Consider the following 17,700-nt stretch of genomic DNA (forward strand, 5'->3'; position numbering starts at 1 on the left):
TTCTTTTTTCTTTCAGTTTCTATCCATACTCATTTATCCCTTTCATCTTAAACCGTTTGATTGATCTCACTATTTTTATAGGCTGAGGCAGTATTGTCAAAAGCTAGCACAGCTGAGTGCTCCTTGGTGATGGTGGGGGCAGAAGAAAGGAGGGACCTACCTTTTCTTCCTGGGAGATGAGTTCTCTGTCATTAGAATTTGATAAATTTAAAGTGTTGGTTTATGTAAGAGCCTGTGTCATTACTGACAATGACAATACCTGGACCAAGGTAACTTTAGCTTCTTTTGAACGATTCCCTCTTATCTTTCCAACCTTAGGACCTTTTACCGTTTTGAGGCCGTGTGGGACAGCTCCCTACATAACTCCCTCCTCCTCAACCGAGTGACACCTTATGGAGAAAAGATCTACATGACTTTGTCGGCCTACCTAGAGGTGAGGAGCCTCAGGGCTTCAGTTGCTGCAAAATGGTCAGCCTTGATCAGAGGGCAAGTTACAGCAGAAAATGGTCAGGAGGATTTGACTTTGTTGTCCTCTTTTCTTCCTCCACATCCTTAAATCACTTACTTTTATTACACTTTGCTGACTGTTCTGATTCTGGTAGATCTGTTCCTATTCTCTATTTTGAGTCACAAGACTTTTATTAAAGCTTCAGCTTTTGAAGCCTAGTCACTATTCTTCAAAGAATGTATGATTTTTAAAGACATTGTCACCTCTTGTTTTCATAAGTTGTGGACAGAGGTTGGTAGTGATTAACAGCACAGACCATGCAACCAGCCTGTCTGAGTTCAAATCTGTGTCTGCCAGTTACTGCCAGTGTATCCTTGGACAAGGTATGTCATCTCTCTGTGTCTCAGTTTCCTCATCTATTAAACGGGGTGGTTAATAGCATTTATCTTAGAAAGCTGTTGAGAGGTCATATAAGAGTTTAGAACAGTGCTTGGCATATAATAAATAACCCGCTCCTCACTGATCGACTGTCTCTTTATCTAACATTTCACATTATGACAGTAGTAAAAAAATCCACTGACTATTTTTCACATTAATGACATAAGTCTGGCAGTAATGAACACTGAGGTGCAAGATGACAGTAACGCTGGCTGTAATGGTTATGTGTCTACTTGGCTGGGCCATGATTTTCAGTGGTTAGGCAGTTATGTAATGATGAGATTTGGCAGTTATGCAATGACATAATCATCCTCCATTTTTGTGATCTGATGTGGTCATCCTCCATTTTCACATGCCAATTATCACATAACAGCCTGGTCTTTGGAACCTAACCATGTTGTCAAGTGAGGAGTGGGTGTTCTCAATAAGTATTAGCTATTATTACTACAGAAAAATAAATGCATCTGCAAGGGATACCACCTAGCCTTGCACATAGTTATCCATGGAGTTGCTGTTTAACTGATGAGTAGATCTGAAGTCCTCCAGCCCCCACATCTCAGACCAGCTTTCCAGATATGGCAGTGCAAGGGCTGATCATATGTGCACTACCTGCCTGTTCATCGGGGCACATTCCTATCTGCTTTCAGCTGGATCACTGCATTCAGCCAGCTGTCATTACCAAGGATGTCTGCATGGTCTTCTACTCCCGAGACGCCAAGATCTCACCACCACGCTCTCTGCGCAGCCTCTTTGGCAGTGGCTACTCGAAGACCCCTGACTCGTAAGTGTTTGAGACAAGTTTAGTTTCCAGTTTGCTCTTCCAGTATAGAATCAGCACCCCTCCAGGTACCCTGGCTTGCTATTTCATGGTTAGTTTACTATCTATAAACCATTTTGGTAACTGACACCTAGAGTGCAGTGACTTGTATGTTGGGATTTAATAAAATGTTGATGGGTGGATGAATTAATGAATAAAGGAAGGAATGTTACATTGTGAACATTGCCAAAGCAATTTTGTAGGAACTAAATGTTCTTTTACATGTCATTATTGTTATCTCTAACAGATTATAATTGATATTTTCTTCTTTTTAAGATTTGTTATTCATATTTAAAATATATAAAAGTATATCAAGAATAATACAGTGAATACCTGTGCACTGCCGCCTACCTTAAAAAAATAAAATATATATTAGTGTACAATCAGAGATTCTTAAGTACCCCTTCCTGTAACTTACACCTCCCCAGAATTTGATGTTTGTCATTTCATTATAGTCTAGACTTTCTTTCCCTCAGACCTTCTCTCTTATAGTAAGAAAAGGCAAATGTTTAGTTTTCACATTTGTGTTACAAAGTTCCTAGCTTGTCATTCTATTTTATTCATCCTGTTGAAATAGAAGTGTTCAAAAGATTGAGATGAAACCTGGCTCCTTCTAGAAGCTACACTTATTAATTCAGAATAGGAAAAGAACAGTGACTTTTAAGAAATGTCTGTAGTTATATTGAAGGTAGATTATAGACCCTACAGAGGACACAGTGTTTTAGGTAGAGAGAATTGAGATTTTTCAGTTTTTGTGCTGTAAGAAATTATACAATTGTTCTATTTTTTTCTTCAAATAGCAATCGAGTCACTGGAATTTATGAACTCAGTTTATGCAAGATGGCAGACACGGGTAGTCCAGGTAAGCTCTTATGGATCCAAGAGGTGAGAGTTACCATTGCATATGTTCAGGGTATATTGTGTTGAAAAATTGGAGGGTCTGTCCATTTAGGATAGATACAAAATCTTTTAGAAATCATGTACATTTTATGAGCTAGTTTGTTAGTGGTATTGATGGTGGGAGCTACCTTTTTTAGAGGTGCAGTATGGTTTAGTTTATGACGTGCAATACAGGTATAAAAACTAAATTGAACAAGTATTGCTGGGCTATGGAATATTATTAAAAATTTGAGTGAATTAGAATTGTCTTAGAAAATTTCATAAACATTTCTCTCCCCATCTTTGCCCCAAAGATAACTTGGCATGTAACTTCACAGGTGCTGTGAAACTAGAATTTGAACCTCCAGTGCTGCAGAAGGACAAATTATTGAGTCGGAGTGGTTTTGTGACCTTTTTAATCTCTATTTGGACTGCTTTTGTTCCTCTAGCTCTGTGGATTTTAGCAGCATTTTGTATTTCTCTGCTTGTAGAACATGAGTAAGAATCTGGAGTTTAGTTTTAAACATTTGATTAGTGTGAGTTTGAGTCATTTTAGGAAATACATAGGGAAAAGAGGTCAGGTTCCCACAAGTAAGATTTAAATAAAAAAGAAGACTTTGAGTATGCATCCAAGTCCCAATAGCAGCTAATTATAGTGTCAAGATAGTTCCTTGTGGAATTCTTAAATTAACATAAATTCATATGTTTTATGTGTAACCACTGTAACATTTAAAAAACACATGGGAAATGAAGGGGCAAAGGGCATCTGTGATCTGCTGTCCCAACCAAACTACTGCATGTGTGTGTGTTCCTTTCCCACTGTTTTTGTATGGGTGTATTTTTATCTATTTCGAATCATAGTGTACTGAGTATTTAATTTATGTATATTTTCACCTAACGTAATACCATAAGCATTTTCTCAAGTTGCATTGAAGTCTTTGTAATTATTAAAGTTCAGAGAATTGCTTTTGAGGAAAAGGGATGAACTTTTTTTTTTTTAATTGGAACAGTATCAATAAGTATTAGATTGTCATAATTTTTTTTTGTTGTGCTTTAGGTGAAAGTTTACAGAGCAAATGGTTTCTCATTAAACAGTTAATACACAAACTGTTTTGTGACATTGGTTGCCAACCCCACAATGTGTCAACACTCTCCCCTTCTCCACCCCAGGTTTCTTATTTCCGTTTGTCCAGGTTTCCTGTCCCTTCCTGCCTTCTTATCTTTGCTTTTGGGCTGATGTACCTATAACTACGAAACATGTTCCTCATGTGTGTTATTGTTTGCCCTATAAACCCAGTCAATTCCGACTCATAGCGACCCTATAGGACAGTAGAACTGCCCCACAGAGTTTCCAAGGAGCGCCTGGCAGATTCGAACTGCTGACCCTTTGGTTAGCAGCTGTAACACTTAACCACTACACCACCAGGGTTTCCACTGTTTGCCCTGTACACCCCTCTAATCTTTGGTTGAAGGGTGAGCCTTGGAAGTGACTTTAGTACTGAGTTAAAAGGCATCCAGGGGCCATAACTCTTGAGGTTTCTCCAGTCTCTGTCAGACCAGCAAATCTGTTCTGTTTTTTTTTTAAAAAAAAGGGGTGAAGTTTTAATTAATAAACAAAATCCCATGTATTTTGAGACCAGATTGTCTTAGCTTGCCACGTATATGACTTATTAATACATCTTGAGCTAAAATTTGAATTAGATTTTTCTCTGGAAAAAGAAATTACTTCCTCTTGTTTTAGGCATGCAAAGGAGGAGGAGGAAAATCTTGGATACATCAGTGGCATACGTGCGGGGAGAAGAGAACCTAGCGGGGTGGCGGCCCCGCGGAGACAGCCTCATCCTTGAGCATCAGTGGGAGTTAGAAAAGCTGGAGCTCCTCCATGAGGTATCCCAGGGCAGGAATGCTCAAATGCAAGCACGTTCAGGCAGGAGTCCCAAATTATCAGGCTTAAATCCCTCTTCTCCACATGATCCTGGCTTTTTAGTTTTCAGTCACAATGGGGGCATGATATTTTGTTTCTTAAGGCCTTACCGAGGTTTTTGTTTGCTGAAGAATTAGTGTTAATCTTCTCAGGTGGAGAAAACTCGGCACTTCCTTCTACTGCGTGAGCGACTTGGTGACAGCATCCCCAAATCCCTGAGTGATTCGCTCTCTCCCAGCCTCAGCAGTGGGACCCTCAGCACCTCCACCAGCATCTCCTCTCAGATCTCAACCACCACCTTTGAAAGTGCCATCACACCCAGTGAGAGCAGTGGCTATGACTCAGCAGACATTGAAAGCCTAGTGGACCGAGAGAAAGAGCTGGCAACCAAGGTGACAATCTGTTCCTCCTTGTTGAGTGTTTTCCTGTCGTCAGGCTCTGTGAGCGAGACTTTCAGTTTTTTCATTCTCAACACCTTTCTTTGAGGGTCTCTGTTTCAAAGCATCTGTTCACACCCTGGACATAGAATTAAATAAGACACATTTCTTACCTTTAGTAAGTGCATAGACTAGTGGGACAAAGCTTAGACTGGTGGGTGACAAGAATGCGATAGGGGGTGGATAGAACGCACTGGGGGCCCGAGGAGAGACCTCCCACAGGATGCAATAGAGGGGTGGATAGAATGCAGTGGGGGCCCGAGGAGAGACCTCCCACAGAAGGTGATAGAGGGGTGGATAGAACACGCTGGGGGCCGGGCCTGAGGAGAGACCTCCCACAGAGTGCAACTTGAAACCTGACCTTTGAAGTGGAGGGGGTGGGCAGCCAGTGGTCTCCTGTCTGACCGTGTTAGGGAGCTCATGGGGGAGAGGGCCATGCGATGGAGTGGACAGATAGGCAAGGGCCAGATCATGAGGGGCCTGTGTACTGTACTGCAGAGGTTAGATTGCATCCTGGGAGTGATGTGAAACTACTGAATACTTGAAACAGGTGTTGTAGTTTAGAGATCTTGCTAATCTGTCTGAAAATCTGAAGCAGCAATCCACAGGGTGGGTTAGTGTTAAAGAAATAGACCAAAGGCAGGGAGAACTCTTTATTGCAGTAATCCAGATGAGAAATAATAAAGGTTTTTTAGCCTAAGGCAGTGATATGTGGGGTGAAGAGCAAGGGGGATCACATAGGAGACATTCAGAAGGTAGAATCCACACTCTTTGAGTGGATATAGCAGGAGTCGGCAGAGGTGCGTTGAGGGCGACTCCCAGGTGTATGATTTCTGGGCTTCTGACTGAAAAGCAACTAGAGACGTGAGAGGGTTTTCTGTGTTTTTGTTTTGCTTTCTTTTAGTAATTGAAGGGCTTCTAGTTTATTTAGGAAGTGGTGTCATACAGAACTCACAGAGATCAACGTCCTTTTTAGTACCAGGGTGAATGGAGAATTAAAGGGATGCTCCTGCATTCTTAAGCACTTTCTAAACTATGGTTTTTATTAAGCATATGCCAGACTTCCTTGCTATATGCTTAGTGAACGGTTGTTTAGGCAACGCACAACCTCTGTCATGGGTCTCAGTGCTGTTCTCTTCCCCCTTCCCTGCCACACATTCGTTTAGCCATTGAAAGTGTATGTTCAGTTTGCACTTTTCTTTCTCTTCCCTAGTGCCTGCAACTTCTCACCCACACTTTCAACCGAGAATTCAACCAGGTGCACGGCAGCATCAGTGATGGCAAGGTGAGTGCGTTGACTCTGGTTTTCAGCCAGCATGTTGGTGACTGGTTTCTTCAGAGCCGCTCTGATCTCCTTTCCCCAGATGGTGTGGCTTTTAGGTGGCTGAAGGTGGGCAGATCATCGTATTGGAGAATTTATGACATGTCTACCGTTGTACTTATTCTAATTTTTCAGAGTCAGGACACTGGCTTCCAGAGATAAAAGTACTCATATGAATCTCTCAGGGTGATTGTCAAGTGGAAACATTTTAGCATTCCCCTGAATCCCTTGGAGAAGAATATCTTAGGAGGTAGGAAGGTGATATGCCATTGTATGACAGGTCCAAGGACTGTCTCAGGTTCTTGGTGGCATAAAATTTTGTTGCCTTCAACAAAGTCAGGTGAACAGTTTTAAGAACTTCCGAGTCATTCACTATATTCTAGTCACCTTGACCTTTTTTGCTGTTCTTCAGTCTCTGCAAGTTTATTCCTACCTCTCTGCGCAGTTGTGCCTTTGCCGGGAATGGTCTTTTTCCAGATATTCCCATGATTGATGCTCAAATATGACTGCTTTAGAGCAGCTTTCCTTAACTACCGTATGTAAATCCAGTAACTCTCTGACATTCTAATCCCATCCTGGCTTTATTTTTTTCATAGCATTTACCATTGTCTGACGTGTTTTAAAGCGCTTATCTACCATCCCCACTAAAATACAAGCTCTGGGGGGCAAGTTCTCTGCCGTATTGTTAGGACAGAGCCTGGCACCTAGTAGGTGCTCAGCATGTTGAGGATCATTTCATTGATGCACAAAGCCAGTAGCAATATAAAAAGCCAGCCTTCACTCTTTTGTAAATGTCTTGATTCCTAATGTGGCACTCAGGCCATAAATTATTTTAAGCTTATTTTCTTGAATGACCTTCTGAAGCATATTTATAAATAAAGCAAGGTCATTTGTTGTTAAAGCCCCTTATTGCAAAGGCAGCTTGCTTCATCTGAATCTCACATGCTATATTCCTTTTGTTTCCAGTTGTCTGATATCTCTCCAATTGGACGGGATCCCTCTGAGTCTAGTTTCAGCAGTGCTACCCTCACTCCCTCATCCACCTGCCCCTCTCTGGTTGACTTGAGGAGCAACTCCTCAGATCAGAAGTAAGTACCCAGATTTCACTGAGAGAAGCTGATCTAAGAATCAAGGAAGATGTCAGCCTTCCTCCAACTCAGTGGTTCTCGTAGGGGGAGACAAAGCACCCTCCTCCTAGGCAGCATTGAGAAATGCGAGGGAGCCGTTTTTTTGATGTAACAGTGACTGGGTAGAGGGTGGGACCAGGGCTGCTAAAAGTTTTGCAATTCAAGGGAAGGCCCCACACAGAAGACTTACCCACCCAAAATGCCACCAGCACTGCCTTGAGAAACCAGAGGGACACAGTAGCTGGGATTCATGTCTGCCTCTTAAGCCATACCTTATTCTCTTTTGGTGTCAAGTCATTGATGACTCCTCTTCTTACCCCTTTCCACTCATTTGTCCTTCCACACCCACGCCTGCTTGTCCCCGAATCATATTATCAGACATTTCCCATCTTAGGAAAAATATTTTGATGATAACCACACACAAAAAATCTATAGAAAGAAAATTAAAGATAACAAAGCACATGGTTCATCATTATAGTCACTACCCAATTCATCATGCCCCTGTCTCCATTCGTTATGTTTACCTGGCAAAACCCACCTGGTTATCACCCAACTCTCTTACTACACCAACACTGACAGTCAGATTTGGCTGGAAAGAAATACACAGCCAGGTAATTTCATTAAATTTAAGATGCCATTGCCCATAAGACATTATTTTATGTGCCACTAAGAAAGAAGAGGAGCCCTGGTGGCACAGTGGTTAAGGGCTGCGGCTGCTAACTAGAAGGTCAGCAATTTGAATCCACCAGCCGATCCTTGGAAACCCTATGGGGTAGTTCTGCTCTGTCCTACAGGGTCGCAATGAGTCGGAATCAACTTGACAGCAACAGATTTGGTTTGGCTTTTTTGGGCAAGAAAGAAAAAAACATTGCCAACTAAAATGTGATATGCCATCGCTTGTAAGATGCATCCCAATCCCAGAGAATCAGGGAAATACAATTCCTTAGGCTAAGCTGCTCTACAAAGATACCTAATAGCACAGAGTATAGGGATTGATTTCTCACCCACAGAGCAGTCCTCATCATCTCGCAGGTCATGGTGCAGCTCTGCTTTACATGGTCATTCAGGAGCCAGGCCTTCCGCCTTGTCTGCTCTGCCCACCATTCCCTAGGCCCATTGGTCCTCACATTTTCGCAGCATCATAATCACCTGGAAGGTGTGTGAAAGCACATACAGCTGGGCCCCACCCAGGGTTTCTGATTCACCAGATCTGAGTTGGGGCTTGAGAATTTTAGTATCTGGCTAGTTCCCAGGTGGATCTGATGCTGCTGGACCAGCGACCATACTTTGAGAACCATGGCCCTAGGTGTGGCCACATGACTAATGAGAAACAGAAAGAAATAGGGTGTTCATGATCAGGCACTTTTCTTCAGGGAGCTTCAGAACAGAATGAGAGACTGCGAGACTGTGACTTCGTGGTCATCAGTTGTCAGTTTCCTTTTTTAGCTTTGAAAGGATGACACCAGTTGAATGTGGAATTAACTTCGTGAAACCAGCTTGTATCCTGTGCTCAGCTCTCTGAAACCAGTGTTTGCAAGGCCCGTGGTGTTCACGGTGAGGCATTGTGTGCCTCCTGGTGGGATGGCTCAATACATTATGCATTGACCTTAACTGAGCCTCTTCTTATTATTACCCCTTGCTTCCTCCTAACCTCTCTCTTTTAAAGGACACTAGAAGCCAATTCCCGAGCCTCTAGTCCCTGCCTGGAATTTGAACAGTTTCAGATTGTCCCAACTGTGGAAACACCCTATTTGGCCCGAGCGGGAAAAAATGAATTTCTCAATCTTGTTCCAGATATTGAAGAAATTAGACCTGGGTGAGTACTGTGTTGACCAAGGATGTGAGGTATAAAAAAGATAAATCGGCAAGAAGAATTTACTTTCAGCTTTTCTACAAGAGGTCATTATTATAGTCTAACGCCAATTGAATTTGAGGCAAAAGAGCTGGGGGGCTTTCTGCTCCAGTTGTAACAGAATGCCTTCTGCACCCTGGCATAGCATGTTGCTGGGGCACTTTGTGGTCCTTTGCAGCATTACTTTGGCAGGGAAGATTATAGGCCTAATAGATCATTCACCTGTTTTGTTGACTCCAGGGGCTTAGCCTAGGCCAGACATAGTTTGATGGTCATTAGCTCATGACCATTTTGTTTTGTGAGAAACTAACTTCTTTTGTTCCTGTCCTTCTCAGCTCAGTGGTCTCTAAGAAAGGATACCTGAATTTCAAGGAGCCACATTCCAGCAACTGGGCTAAACATTTTGTTGTGGTCCGTCGCCCATACGTCTTCATCTATAACAGTGACAAAGACCCAGTGGAGCGTGGAATCATTAACCTGTCCACAGCACAGGTGGAATACAGCGAGGACCAGCAGGCCATGGTGAAGGTCAGTCCTGGCTGTCCCTTGCCACGTGCGCCCTCCCCTTTTGAGAGAACCCTGTTGAGTAATGCAGAATCGATCCTTCATAATCTGGTCTCTGAGCCTTCAGTTCGAAGGGCTGAATGCCCCATGAATATGGCAGGTAGTCCACATTGCACAGTATCTGTAGTAATTTTCTCATCTACCTGTGTCTCTTTCAGACACCTAACACTTTTGCCGTGTGCACAAAGCACCGTGGGGTCCTCCTGCAGGCTCTCAATGACAAGGACATGAACGACTGGTTATATGCCTTTAACCCACTCCTTGCTGGCACGATACGGTAAGAGCTGTTGCAGTGTTTCTCTCTTTGGCTTTTGGTTTCAGGGACATCAGCATAAATAGGAAAGGAATTATTCCTCTAAACAGGTTTAAAATAGAGGAAGGACAGGAGTGTAAGTGTGGTTGTAGGGTGGTAATGGGGCCTCTGCTTCTCCTAAGGTGTCATCTTGTGTCCTGAACCATTAAGGAGACTGGGCACACTTACACCTTTTCATTCTTAAGGGGCAGTATCTGGGTCTGGGGGTCTAAGTGGAGGGAAGATCATGAATACCCTAATGATTTCCTAATATCCAACTGCAAGAGATCCTCCGAGGGCCTTGTGTCACAGAGTCCCCAGGGTGGAGGAGACCACAGCCTATCAGCACACCCAGAGGCCTGGGGCTGCAGGGTGGACTAGGAAGAAGCAGTTAAAGGATGGAGCCACAGTGGAAAAAGACCCGTGAGGAAAATAATACCTGAGTCCAGTTTTCTGATCCTGCCATCTCATTTATCTCCCACAGGTCAAAACTCTCCCGCAGACGCACGAGCCAGCTGAAATACTGACTCTGCTGCGGCCCTCAGTCGCCTTCCGAGACAGAAAGAAAGTGTTACCTCTCATTGTTTTTGTGATTCGTGACAGTTGCTCTTGTATGTAACCCTGTGGCTGAACTACTCTCCCTCCTCGTCCAGCACTTTTTCTAGCTCTCCTGTCCCCCATCTCCATTGCTCTGTACTCCTTTCTTTTTTCCTGTGGTGAGAATCTTGTTAGTAGCATGTGGCCTAACAAAAAAAAAAAAAAAAACAGAAGGGGATCCAGTGAATCTTCAAATTATTTTTTGGTGTATTTTGACTTCCTTTTGTATGATAGGTCCCCATTATAACCACCTCTGGTGTCTGTACTGCTGTCTTGGGATATCTTTGTCTGTCTTTTAAAGACAACTACATAATAATCTTTTTCTTTTCTCTTGTTTGTGATGGTGATTTCATTTTAATTTTCCTTGGGTGGCTTAGAGACGAAAGGAGGAGACATCTGACCTTTTTAGAAACTGAGAGGAAAAAAAACCCTCTGTCCCTTTTTGTCCTGGCTAATCCCTGCATTTCCTTTCAGGGAAAAGCTGTGCTGAGCTTAGAAATGGGACAGTTATCTTCTCTGAGCTGAAATTCGGGCTCATTTAGAACGTGGTTATGGAATTTTCATTTAGTGCAAGTGAGAGGCGAAGACCTCTTAGTGCCTGGGAACAGTGGCTGTTCTTGACCCTGTAAGATGGGAAGAGCCAAGAGCATTGCTGGTTATTTCAAAAGGACCACAGAATTTGGCACTGAGGCATGAGGGCAGGCAGTTAGTAGGATGCTTACAGTTCATCACAGATTCCTCTAAACTGTGTCTCTCTCGTCTCTGTATTCAGAGGGGGGCTCTTTTAACGGAGTTTCTAAATTCTGTCCTCAGCATTTGGGATGGTGGTGGTGGTTTGAAATTGGTGCAGTGTCATACACGAATATCCCACAAGAGGGCAGTGTTTCACTTGCTGGTGATGAACTTAATGGTCATTGTCTTAATTATATAATGCTGAGTAGGGACTGTGTGATTGTTGGAGCTCACTAAGATCAAAGAAGCATAGCTTTCAAGTATAAACTTGGAAGTCTCACTCGGAATCCAGTGGTCAGTGATGCTTGTCAGAGGACAATAAGCAGTCTCCCTGTACTCATAAATAAACATGGTAGGCAGGCTCTGCTTTATGGATCTCAGAAATAAAGCCAACCCCCTACAACCACTTTAAAAAAAAAAGGAAAGCATCTGGAGGCACAGAAGAGGCCCACCTGAGCCCTGGCCCTGGTATCAGGTGTTTAGTTTCTGCTTGCACTCCTCCTGTCTCTCCTGCGTTACCCTTCTCCTCTCCATGAGTGTGGAAGTATTGCCAGAAGAGAAAGGAAGAAGCTCACTGCTGACAGTGTCTTCTTCTCTGACAGGCCAGGTCATCTGGCTTCCAGAGGCCACTGGGGAAGATACTTTTTCTCTCAGCTGCCAGTAAATTCTACAGGAAGGACATAGAGGAGAGGCCTTCAGGTTCTTCAGTTACTTTGCCAGCCTTTACCTCCCTTGTTTATACCATCCTTTACCTTCCTTAACTGGGTTTGGTTTACCTTCCTTGCTCGAACCTCTCTGTTTCACCATCCTTTAGACATTTAGGAAAGTACCCATGTGCCCACTTAGTGGAGGACCAGGGCTTCTCAGCCTTGAGGCTACTGACTCTCAGGTGATGGGAAACGGGATGATTTTCCACTCAGGCAGCAGAAGCCATGGGCGTGTGCCCTGCAGAGTAGCTGCTAGGGAAGCTCCTCACCACCCAGACCCTAGCTTCTAACCTCCTGGTGGGCTAGTCTCTGCAGAACAGGTCTCCCAGCTTCACTCCTTATGACCGCCTTGCAAAGAAGAGAAAAAGTGAATCACGGAGAGCTTAGCAACAGAAAGGGTAGATGCCACATGCTGACCTGATGGGAAAGTAATGAGTAAAAACTCTGTGGGGAATTTTTTTTTAACTTTCTTCCTTTCTTTAAATTATAGGTCACTAATTTTTTTTTTTTTAACTGTAATATTATTTGTTTTCCAAGCAGTGTGAGATTTTTAATGTAGTTAGAGGGTTCTTCATTGTCTAATGGACACAATATGCTCTTCTGGTGTATATCAAACCAGGATCTGTCGGTGCTTAGAGACAGCTTCCTGGGCTGAATTAAATCTAATTTCAGGGAAATGAAGATGAAATTGGAAGGTTACTTTTCAAATGAAATGACAGATGCTGCTGCTGTTATGAAGTCTAGTAGAAGGATACGTGTCTGTGGCAAGGGGAGCTGGAGAAGGCTGAGAGAGTAAAACCATGTGATGATACACTGAAATGATTTTGGGTTTGTCTTCTAACTCAATACTGGCTTAGAAAGTCTTTGCTTTGAAGGTGTCGGATATTAGAACGAGCCAGACTGAACTGTCTGTAATGTGCCCGGAGAAGGCTTGTTACAAAGCAGAGGTGGCGGCAGGACATGGGTGTCCCACAGGGGCACTGGGACAGGTATGAGCAATCTCTGTGCAGCAGACAGGTACAAACAGCCCCTGTTGGCACCCCTCTTCCTTTAGGGGCCCGTTTTTAGACTGAAGTTGAAACAGTTTCAGAATTGATGTGGCGTCTCTATGCCAGGCCATTCCCACTTTGAAGCTGTCAGAGAGGGTCTGTGGCAGGAAGTTTAGCTGTAGCCATAGACTAGGCAGGAAAGTTAAATTTCCTTTAAAGGTGGTTTCATATTTATTTGTGCCTAAAACAGGGGGAAAATATTAAAAAGCAGGAAAGAAAACTCTCACATAAATTAAGAGGAAAGAGTGTTAGCTATAAAACTTCATCCCTTCCTCCCTTCAATTCCCCCAGCCCTCCTTTCTCCTGCCCAAGAACAGCAGGGCTTTATACCACAGCCTCCTGTCTCTGTGCACCAGCCTGGGAGTCAGTCAGCCCTCAGGCCAGGACTGTGCCTGGGGCCAGCCAGCCCACACACACAGTCAGGCACACGGTCAGGCACAGGGTCAGGCACGGGGACGCCTGCTCTGGCAGCTGGCCGGGCCCCAGATGTCAATGCTCTTTTACAAGTGGTTTCCCAACCAAGAAGTCAGTGTCATTTTTGGTTTTTTTTTTTGCTTGTTTTTTGTTTTTTCCTTTAGCTACATAGAACTTACATAACTACTCATGTTTTACATGGATTCTTCAGCTCTTTTTAGATTACAGAATAAATTAAATCATTACGAAAAGTCTTGTTGGTTTTAAAAGTATGATGACTTTTCCTGGCACATATTTCAAAGCAAAGACTTTGTCGAGTGCTGCTTGTCACCTAACTTACAGGGATATTTAATTTTGTAAGGTGTATGTATATTTATACAGCTATAATTAATTGCACATTGGACTGGAAAAGACAGGATTCTTTTGTGTGTAACCCCTGTCGGTACTCTGCATTTCCCTCAGGCTGTATTCCACTCAGGCTCTCCTGTACGGTATCAGGGGCCATTTGTCTGTCTGTCTGATTTGGGTCCTTCATTTTTCTTTTCAGTTCCATTTTAAAAAAGTGATCGTTAACCTGCTCCTTAAAAAGAAAAGACTAATTCTGCTGCTGCTCTCAGCAGGTTTGCTGAATGTCTGTTAAATAGAACTCTAACATGTGTGCACTGCAGCTGTCCACTGTGGCTGATGGGATCCACCGGAGGATGTGGCCAGCCCGTGACTATATGTAGCAGGAACGTCTTCCTTAGTGCTTCCTTAGTAAATTGAAATATCAGCCGAGAGATTATTTGTTGTTCAAAAGGCCATTTATGAATTAGTACTTGAGCCCTATGAAATTGGAGGAAAGCTTTCAATCATGTAAAGAGGAGATTATAATTGGTGTAAAATTCATGTTAAAAACCCACAGCCACGTGGCTGTGCTCAGGTGGAAAGTCTGAGCTGAGGTTGGTCTCTTGCCAAACTCTGGCTGTCGTGTGTTGTTTTTCACGTCTCAGAGATCTTTTTTTTTTTCTTTTTTTCATGCTGTGTATTCTGGCATCATTGACTGAGGAACCCATCAGCCTTCTCACATTTAGGGTGTTGTCTTAGACTCTGTGGCTCTAAAGTACTTGTTCGTTGAGTCACGTCTCTTGTTGCCATCCTCATACACTACAACAAAACCCATGACGCATAAGTGGCCTTTTTGAACCAAGACTTTGCAAACTGATCTCTCCCCCAGTGAAGGAGGTGAGCACATTAGCAACAATGTACACTATTAATTTTGGATTTTCATTTTCATGTTTTATTTTGTAAATATCTGATGTTTGGAGCTTGAGTATACAGAATGTAAATATAGTTCTTGTATTTGTACTAATTCTGGTTCTTTTGCTGTATAGCCTTAGGTGTGCAATGCAGACATTATCTAACTGTGTATGGTAACCTAGCATCACAGAACTGTTAGTGAACGAGGTAAAAACAATAAAGGTACAGCCAGTGCATCCAAGGGCTCTCAGTGTACATTTATTCTTGCACCCTTTGAAAGGTATTTACACAAGGAATTTTTTTTCTTGCAAAGATATTAAATTCCAAGCAGAAGTCATGGTGCCATGTTCCTTTCTGATGTGCAAAACAGTGGTTATTGTATAATCAGGAAAGCTGATATGGTGCCATTTCTTTGGGGATGAAAGTGCCTCCTTCCCAAATCTGGAAGTGACTGTTTTAATTGGGAGATTTGTCTTCTTTCTCCTGAAGCCTCTCTTTACGTACCTACCAACGATTCTGGAGTATTCTTTGGGGGGTTGAAAATTCACCGTTTCAGCTTAATAAGTACCTGTTGTGGCAGAGCGGCAGCAAGGACTACTGGCCTGGGTACCTGGGGAGAAACAGAAGGTGGGAGGGAGAAGCAGCATTCAGGCAGAAAGCAACAATTCACTTAACAACCTTTGAGTGTCCACCACTGACAAGACCTCCCATTCTAGTGGAGGAGGACATTCATGAAACACAGTTACAATATTACATGGTAAGTCTTGCAGAGAAAAGTAAAGCTGGAGAAAAGATTACAGAGGGATGAGAAGGGAGCTCCTTTTCAGACTGAGGTTAGGGAAGGCCTGTCCTAGAAGATGACAGCTGGGCAAACTCCTGAATCAGAGGATGTAGGACAAGTGAGACAAAGCCCTGGACAAAGAGTGCTCCAGGCAAAGAAATTAAGCCCTGAAGGCAGGAGTGTCCTCCGTAGATTCCAGAAATAGCAAGGCAAGTGTGGAGTGAGGGGGGAGGGGCAATAGAAGACATCAAAAATAGGGGGACCAAGTGTTTAGAGCTTAGGTAAGGACTTCGGGCTTTATTAGAGTGAAGTGGGAACCCAGTGAAGGTTTTTGAGAAGTAACATGATCCTTTTGTGTTTTTAAGAGACCACTTTGGCAATCAGTGGGATGGGGAACCAGAGTAGACAAAGGGAGAAGAAATAGGTTATTACCCATTAATCCAAGGGAGAGGTGGTGGTAGCTTGGACTAAGGCAGGAGCAGCAGAGGTGATAAGAAATGGGCAGGTTCAGGACACCTTTTGAAGTTAAGAGCTACCACAGTTTGCTGAGAGAATGTAGAGTTGGAGAGAAAGGAAATGAGGGTGATTCAGAGGATTTGGGCTTGAGCAAAAAGAAAAGGGTTGCAGTTTCCGAAGATGAAGTAGATTGGTAAAATAGCACTTAAGGGATGGTACTGAATTGATTTTGGTCATGTTCAGTTTGAGATATCCGTGTTTCCACCTGACTGTGTAGTCGATGGGGCAGCTGGATGTACTGGTTGGCTTCAGGGGAGAGGTTGTGGCCGGAGACATACATTTGGGAATTATCAGCACAAAGATGACATGTAAAGCCATGAGTCTGGATGAGGACGCCTGGGCAGTGAGTGTAGCTGGAGAGCATGAAGGACTATGTCTTGGAGCACCCCAACACTCAGAGGTCAGGAAGAGAGGAAGGTCCAGCCAAGAGGAGTAGTGACCCATGGGAGTGATTCATGACAACCAAGTGAGGGAAGTATTTGAAGACAGAGGAAGTGATTACTGTGTCCAGTGCAGTTAGTAGGTTAAAATAAGGACTGAGCAATGACAACAAGGAGGTCTAGGGAGTTTGAGGAAGCCAGTGAGTACCAACACTTTTTCCCAATTTCAGAACCAATTGAGAAATAAAAGAGTAAGGCAGATGGGAAACCAGAATGTCACCTTTATTACTGCTAAAGCTGGTATAGGCATCCCCCACTTTTTGAAAGTTCACTTTACGCCACTTGACTTACGAAAGACCTACTTTGAGTACCTGTTTTCGTTAACTGAAAGAAATCCGAAAATTTTCACTTTTACAAAAAAAAAGGTGAAAAGCAGAAATGGCGTTCAGCATTTGTCTTGCAGCAGGCCACTAAAGAGGCAGCAGGCACCCTGAGGAGTGATTGGCATCACCAGGCTCCTTCCCCAGGAGCTACACTCAGCATCTCAGCATTAGGCCACCATGGCTTTGTTAGTGTTGCTTTAGGTGTTATGTGTTATTTGGTATGATTTGGTAGATATTTTTTTTGTGTCTGGGAATGCTCAAAAAGATTTCTCATATAAATCAAATTAGTGGTAATTGCCTCCCTTTACACCATTTCAGCTTACAAAAGGTTTCATAGAACGCTGCATTTTCAGATAGCAGGGGAAACCTGTAATGGAGAATGACGCTTACATCTGTGGGCACAAACAGATTCTCTGATACTGAACCTCCAAGTTTGAGGGTTTGGGGCAGGGCTTCTTGAGCTTTAATGTGCACCAGAATCACCTGGGGATCTTACGGGTTCTGACTGAGTCGGTCTGGGGTGGGGACTGAGGTTCTGCATTTCTAATAAGCTTCCAAGTAATGTAGTTACTGCTGTTGCAGGAACCACACTTTGAGTAGGAAAAGTATAGAGAAACAGCAATGTTCCCTGAAGGCAGCCTGGGTTCTTCTAAAAGAGGGGAAAGAAGCAGCTGGCTATCCATGCCTAGGGGCTCCTTCCAAACTCACAAGATTGTCACTCCTCAGAAGCCAGGAATGTTCCAGCAGTGGAGCTCATGTCACATGAAGGAGCCTTCGGGAGCAGTTGTACCCTAGAAGGCCTT

General features: G+C 43.4%; 1 protein-coding gene across 4 annotated transcripts in view; it reads left to right on the top strand.

The window, feature by feature from the left end:
• The window catches only part of KIF1B (kinesin family member 1B), a 171,010-nt gene extending 155,189 nt beyond the window's left edge, over positions 1–15,821 (top strand). For 2 of the 4 annotated variants that reach the window (XM_049877882.1, XM_049877883.1), the window contains exons 38-48: positions 319–433; positions 1,534–1,667; positions 2,504–2,565; positions 4,324–4,469; positions 4,659–4,898; positions 6,157–6,228; positions 7,231–7,352; positions 9,058–9,207; positions 9,579–9,771; positions 9,966–10,084; positions 10,584–15,821. In XM_049877882.1, coding sequence (XP_049733839.1) covers positions 319–433; positions 1,534–1,667; positions 2,504–2,565; positions 4,324–4,469; positions 4,659–4,898; positions 6,157–6,228; positions 7,231–7,352; positions 9,058–9,207; positions 9,579–9,771; positions 9,966–10,084; positions 10,584–10,626 — 1,396 coding nt within the window. In that variant the 3' untranslated portion in view covers positions 10,627–15,821. The remainder of the gene's footprint in view (positions 1–318; positions 434–1,533; positions 1,668–2,503; positions 2,566–4,323; positions 4,470–4,658; positions 4,899–6,156; positions 6,229–7,230; positions 7,353–9,057; positions 9,208–9,578; positions 9,772–9,965; positions 10,085–10,583) is intronic. The other 2 variants (XM_049877884.1, XM_049877885.1) reach the window with 2 other exon arrangements.
• The last annotated feature ends 1,879 nt before the right edge of the window (positions 15,822–17,700 follow it).

This window comes from Elephas maximus, chromosome 3 (genome assembly GCF_024166365.1).
Source record: "Elephas maximus indicus isolate mEleMax1 chromosome 3, mEleMax1 primary haplotype, whole genome shotgun sequence".
NCBI lineage: Eukaryota > Metazoa > Chordata > Mammalia > Proboscidea > Elephantidae > Elephas > Elephas maximus.